The following is a 6,000-nucleotide window of genomic DNA, read 5'->3' as shown; positions in this document are numbered from 1 at the left end:
GTGAGCCTACAGTCACTCCACTCACGACACATGACGCTTGTTCATAGGTTGGAGTTCAAATCTTCTGCCAAACAGAATTCCCCAAGAAATGTAACGAAATGGAAACACCACCACGTACATTATACACAGTGACTGTGGTGCAAGCAATGAAGGGAATGACTGAACGCACACACACACACACACACACACACATCATATCATCAGAGCTATGGCATAAAAGCCCAACTCATGGTCTTGACATCCAGTCCAGTGTATTTGTATTTTTTTGTGCACACACCGGCATGCGCGCGTGTGTGTGTGTGTGTGTGTGTGTGTGTGTGCGCGCATGTGTGTGTGTTTGTACTACGGATCCAAGGTAAGAGTTGTAACGTGGAAGGAGCGTGGCACTCCTGGAGTGAAATGAAGCAAAGGAGAGAAGTGCGGAGAAGAGGAGAGGAGGAGGTTTTCTCAAGCAGTGGAGCTTCAGTTGTTCTGAAGGCAGTCGAGATCCACAGAGCAACACACATTCCCATTCTGAGCAGCGCAGCATGGAAGGGTGGGGAAGCAGAGGACAGTAAAAAATTAGTCAGAATAAACACATATCACATGTAGGAGCATTTGGGTGTCTTCCAGAGGGTCCTACTAAAAGAACAAAGAAAAAAAAATATACTAGATGTGGGGTCAGTCAACCAGAGAAGGGTATATCTGCGAAATGACGAGTTGGGCTTGACAGAAAGGTCATAGAGTCACCAAGATCAATGGGCTTCTTCCTCTGGGGTTCATGCATGTGAGCAGATAAAATGGTATTATGGTTATCATGGTCATTGCCAGGAAAATTGGAGTGTACTTTAATGTTTTTTTTATTATTTTTTTCTTTTTTGCTATTTTGAGGCATCAATTATAGTTAATAAGAGCAGCTACCAAAAAAGAACTGCCCTTGAATCTCTGTTTTCAAGTGATGAGAAATTAACTCAATTAACTCAGTGCCTTTATACAACCAAATTGCTGTCCTCTTTGTGATGCATAAAATAAAAAAAAATATGTATTTGTTGTGCACTTTTCAAATTGTAAGTTACCAAGCACTTAAGAAACAAGGATGCACGGCTCTGACGACCTATGATTTATACTGATATACACAATACTTATGTATTGTGTATAGTCACAGTGTGCATTGCAAACTCCCTGTTGAAGATATGAAAGGGCTTTTCAGAAAAAAAGCTTCAGTGTGTATTCTTCAAGGTGTTAAAATACATTCACCAGTATAACCGTTGTGAATTTTGATCATGTATTTATTATCAGTTTTGGCAGAGACGTGTTTACTCTTCATTTATATTTAGCTTATCACAGAAAAACACAGGCAGCTACAGCTGACAGTGAAGTGAAGGGTGAAAATTCACAAAGGTAATGTTAGTTGATCTATTTTACTTCATGGAACAAAACACAATATAACTAGTAAGGCTTTTGGGCATTACTTGCAAATGCCATTCATAGTTTCAATAAGGAGTACACAGTAAATGGTTCAAATTGATACTAATACTTGCAGTGTACAAGACCAGACTTCAGTTCTCATTATTAAGGAGCATTATGAGTCAATATTGAAGCTGACATGAAATTAATTCTTTGTCATGAATTGACATTTTGCACATCACAAAACTATGCGCATAGGGACTGAAACAGGAGGAAAGGGATACAAAAATAATTTTAAGTGAAAATGACATTCAATCTCAGAAAAAAAAGACATATTTAATTTATGAGACTGTTAAACGGAAACAGCAGCGAATGAATTGCATTCATAATTGAGAGTGAATTTTCAGTCGGACGCTCTCCTGAATTAGCGAGCCAAAATCAAACATGGCTGCAGTGTGACTAAAGCAAACTGTTGTTGTGACTGTTGTGCGTAATGGCCTGGCAGACGACTGTTGTCCTACCTTGCACTTGCAGGTGGTGCAGGGTGAGTTGGGCATGTGCCATGTGTCCCCGCTGATGCGTGTGATGCCCTCAGGGTCCTGGCACGTCTGCCTGATATCATAGGACAGGTTGTCGGCCAGGCAGGGATCGGAGACGCAGCGCGGGCAACATTCGCCCTCCGCCACCGCTGTGTACTCACACATCAACACAGGACACACCAGAGGCCAGCAGTCCACCTCGCCCTCCTACAGCACAGAGACGGGGCCAGGGAAAAGAGGAGGACGGGTGGAAGAGGGACAGAAGGGAGGATGGAAGGAAGAAAAAAAGTAGTGAGGAGGGATTGCAAAGAGGACAAGAATTATGAGAAGAAGGAATGTATGGGGAGAAAGGAAAGAAAGGGAAGGAATGGGGAAAGGAGGGAGAGAAGAGAGGAAGAAAGGGGAAAAAGGAAGGACAAAAAAGCAGGAAAGAGAAAGTGATAGGAAAAAACAAAGGAAAGGACAGAAATTGAGAGAAAGAAAGACAGGAAATAAATGTGATAGAGTGTGTGTGTGTGTGTGTGTGTGTGTGTCATTTCCCTGTGTTAATCAACTGGACTGGTGACTGCAATTACACTTCACACACTGCATCAGGACAGTGTTGCCACAGCAGCACCACATCTCTAATTAGAAAGGTAATTATCATACTTCTCCACAAACACACACACACACACACACGTGCATACACACACACACACAAAAAACCAAGCAGCGGAGTAGGGGCCTGGTTCAAGGCTTCACGCTGATCGGAAGCTTTTGTGCTTTCATGTCATCTGTTTGTATCATCAAACATTTCCTACAATCTGGCCATATTGCATTCATTATGAGAAATGTCTGTCTTTTATTCATGAAATGCAGCTTCTCAAACACCTGGTGCATTATTAGCGAAACTCTTTGGAGATGCACCAGTTGTCAACTAAATACTTCCATCCTTCTGCAACCTTCAACATGAACGTATACCAAGCTACTGCAATCACTTTCCTGTGTATCTTTTAAAATATTTCTTTTAACTATATGACCAAAGGCTTAAAGGAAATGTTCAGTATTTTTCAGCCCAGGCTATATAACAATCTTCCTCCTTGTCACTTTTTTTAATGATCCACAGCATGGCGTCACCACATTTTTTGATGAGATACAGAGTGAGGCTTGATGACATTTTTCCAAATAACCAACTGTCCAGGAAAGTGAAAATGTCCTGCTTGTTGGAACTGAAATAATTAAATTCGTAGCTATCATTATTGTAGAGCAATGTGTAAAATGTGTCAAAATGTACACTTTGGAGGCTTGTGGTAAAGAGTTGATGTGAGAAAGTTGTGTTGCTGGTGTTGCTTGACCTCAGCTGTTCTGATGAGGCTGTCCTCCGGCAAAAAAAATGACCCCAGCTTCAGCGGCTGTATGATCAGTATGATCTGCTCCCTTCTTCCACCCCCCGTAGATTTAATTTATCCTAGGGTTGTTTCTTTATTTTACCCCATCCGTAGCTCCTTCCAAACACTTATAACACTTAAATATTTTACTTGTGCTATTGTCTACATACTATCGAAGCCCATTTCCGCCAGGGATAAAAAAGTCGAAATTATGAGATAAAAACTCATTATTATGAGATAAAAAGTTGAAATTATGAGATAAGAAGTTGAAATTATGACATAAAAAAACATAATTATGAGATAAAAAGTCGAAATTATGAGATAAGAAGTTGAAATTATGAGATAAAAAAACATAATTATGAGATAAAAAAGTTGAAATTGAAAAACAAACAAAGAAACAAACAAAAAAAGATTAATCTATTGATTAAATCTTTTACTCAGCCTCATCCACACAGAAATAGTAGTGGTATAAACACAGTTATCATAATGTTAAACAATCTATGTGATTAATTTAAATGATTTAATGGATTTTTATCTATAATTGATTAATGAAATGCTTTATTTTACACTAAGCAAAACATCTGTGCCTCAAACTGATAAATTTGCTATATAATATGCCACATTTAAGTTTATATGCAAGAGATATGTTGATTTTCCTAATGTCACTGTTGACATTTTTATGTTTGTCCATGTGTGATAAACTAAGGAGGCGGAAGTATTGTTTAATAAAAATATATTACGGAAATATTGACTAAAAGGTAAACTTTCTGGCAAAATTTAGTTTAGACAGCTGTGTGAACTATTTTGAAAGCATGATGATTTTCTATTTTGCATCGAAATAATGAGAATGTAAATGTATTGCAAAATGGTGTTTGAACAGCTGGTTATATGTGAGAGCATAGGGCTCTGTTTTGGGGAAATGCATCAAATTAACTGAAGAGAAAAAAAAGGGAATATATGAGTGTGTATAAAAGTGTGTACAGACCATGCAGCGGCACTGCTGGCAGCCGTAGAGCCACGATCCTCCACTGCGGTAGAGTGTGCGTCCATTTTGGTCCAGACACTGGCTGCTGGGCCTGTTGTCGCAGCTAGGACAGCAGAACAGATCCTCATCTGCGTCTCCACAATCACAAGGTCTCCTCCTGCAGAACGTCTGACCGTCCTGCCCGCCAAACATCACAGGGATCATGGGAGAAACAGACCGAGGTCACTGCATGCTGATGTATCAGGCTGATATTGGCCTTTTTCTCTAAATGTGGGATATCAACAATTCAGTGCTGTCCACGTCTGATAAAACAGTTCCTATCTGACTGCAGCTACAGGAAAATCGGCATTTTATCTTCTTGGCACCATTTCTTTTGTTTTGTAATTGTTCAATAATGTCTCTGAAAGTCTAATGTGTCCCAGAGGAAGCTGGGACACATTAGCTGGGACACATTGGGTGTGGTGGTACCTTTGGAAGCCTATAGCAAAAAGCTTTGTGCCTATTTAAACTATTCAAGGGCAGCACATCTATACAGTAATTATGTGTTCTAAGGGGCTGTGAAGTCTCTATTTTGTGAGTGTTCCTTATTTGATCTGCAAATGAAGCATGAATGCATTAGAAGCGCGGCGTCAGGGTTGGAATGTAAAGTCGATCACAGAGGAAGCTGTGTGTCTTCAGGCGCTGTGTCCCTGGCTCTCTTCTTCTGCCCAGTGAAAACTTTATGGTCCATTTTACTCAGCACAGCCAGCACAGTCTGGCCTGGGGACCAGAGTGTAATAGAGATGTAAAAATCTTATATAAAATGGCTGTTACAAAATGTATGGGAGCCATAAAATTATCCCGCATACCATTAAAGAGCGATACACCGCCAATGTTATATTGATGCATACTGTCTTGCTACAGTAACCGGTAAGTCTCAGGATGCTAATATCACTGATCTGTGATGGCCTTGGTCTTTATGGTTACAACCCTGAAGTTGCTGGGAAATTACTGCCAATTCCACCAGACTGGCTGGATGCATAAAGGCAGACTGCTCCCTTTAACAACGGGCATAAGACTAGGAACAAGGCATGCATATTAATGCTGCATGGATGAGCTAACCAAACATCATTATTGCCTGTTTATGACAACTGACTTTGATAAGCACAGATGACATTTTCTTTGCAGTCATTTTAAATCAGTGATTAGGAATTGATCAGATCACAGTCCAGGGGCAAGCTGCTGTAATTCCATTCGGGTTACTTTTTAAAAAAGAAAAAAATTATCTAATTTTAAAGCCATTGTGGTTGTTGTTTTGGGGTTATTTATTTATTTATTTATTTTTCAAACTATGGAGTCATACATTTTAATTGTGTATTGGCAAACAAACACTCCATCTGTTTCAATAACATCTGTTTGAACTTCTTTTTCATTGCTGGAAATCGGCAGCAGGCCTAACAACTAGTCCATCTTCCACTGGCCATTGTTGAGTTTTTTTTTTTTTTTTTTCCCCAACTGTTGGTTTAGTGGTGCCAACATTTTTTACTGCTTCAAACTGTATACACACACACACACACACACACACACACACACACAAACAAACAAACAACAACAACAGCAACAACAAAAATGCTCCACAACACATTTAATTTTCCAGTAACAGGCTCCGATCAGTTACTTAGAAGACACTGGGGCCCATTCACATGTGACTAGTGTGACCTCTCAACAAATCAATACAAACAGG

General features: G+C 39.8%; 1 protein-coding gene across 1 annotated transcript in view; it reads right to left on the bottom strand.

Annotated features, from left to right (window-relative positions):
- Positions 1–332: 332 nt before the first annotated feature.
- Positions 333–6,000, bottom strand: part of LOC115354625 (protein kinase C-binding protein NELL1) — a 227,583-nt gene continuing 221,915 nt past the window's right edge. Inside the window, exons 18-20 of the mRNA XM_030045058.1 lie at positions 4,278–4,454; positions 1,908–2,132; positions 333–513 (exon numbers count right to left, since the gene is read on the bottom strand). Coding sequence (XP_029900918.1) covers positions 463–513; positions 1,908–2,132; positions 4,278–4,454 — 453 coding nt within the window. The 3' untranslated portion in view covers positions 333–462. The remainder of the gene's footprint in view (positions 514–1,907; positions 2,133–4,277; positions 4,455–6,000) is intronic.

This window comes from Myripristis murdjan, chromosome 3 (genome assembly GCF_902150065.1).
Source record: "Myripristis murdjan chromosome 3, fMyrMur1.1, whole genome shotgun sequence".
Taxonomy (NCBI): domain Eukaryota; kingdom Metazoa; phylum Chordata; class Actinopteri; order Holocentriformes; family Holocentridae; genus Myripristis; species Myripristis murdjan.
The sequence above is the reverse complement of the archived record's forward strand: the minus strand, read 5'-3'. Positions and strand labels throughout refer to the sequence as shown.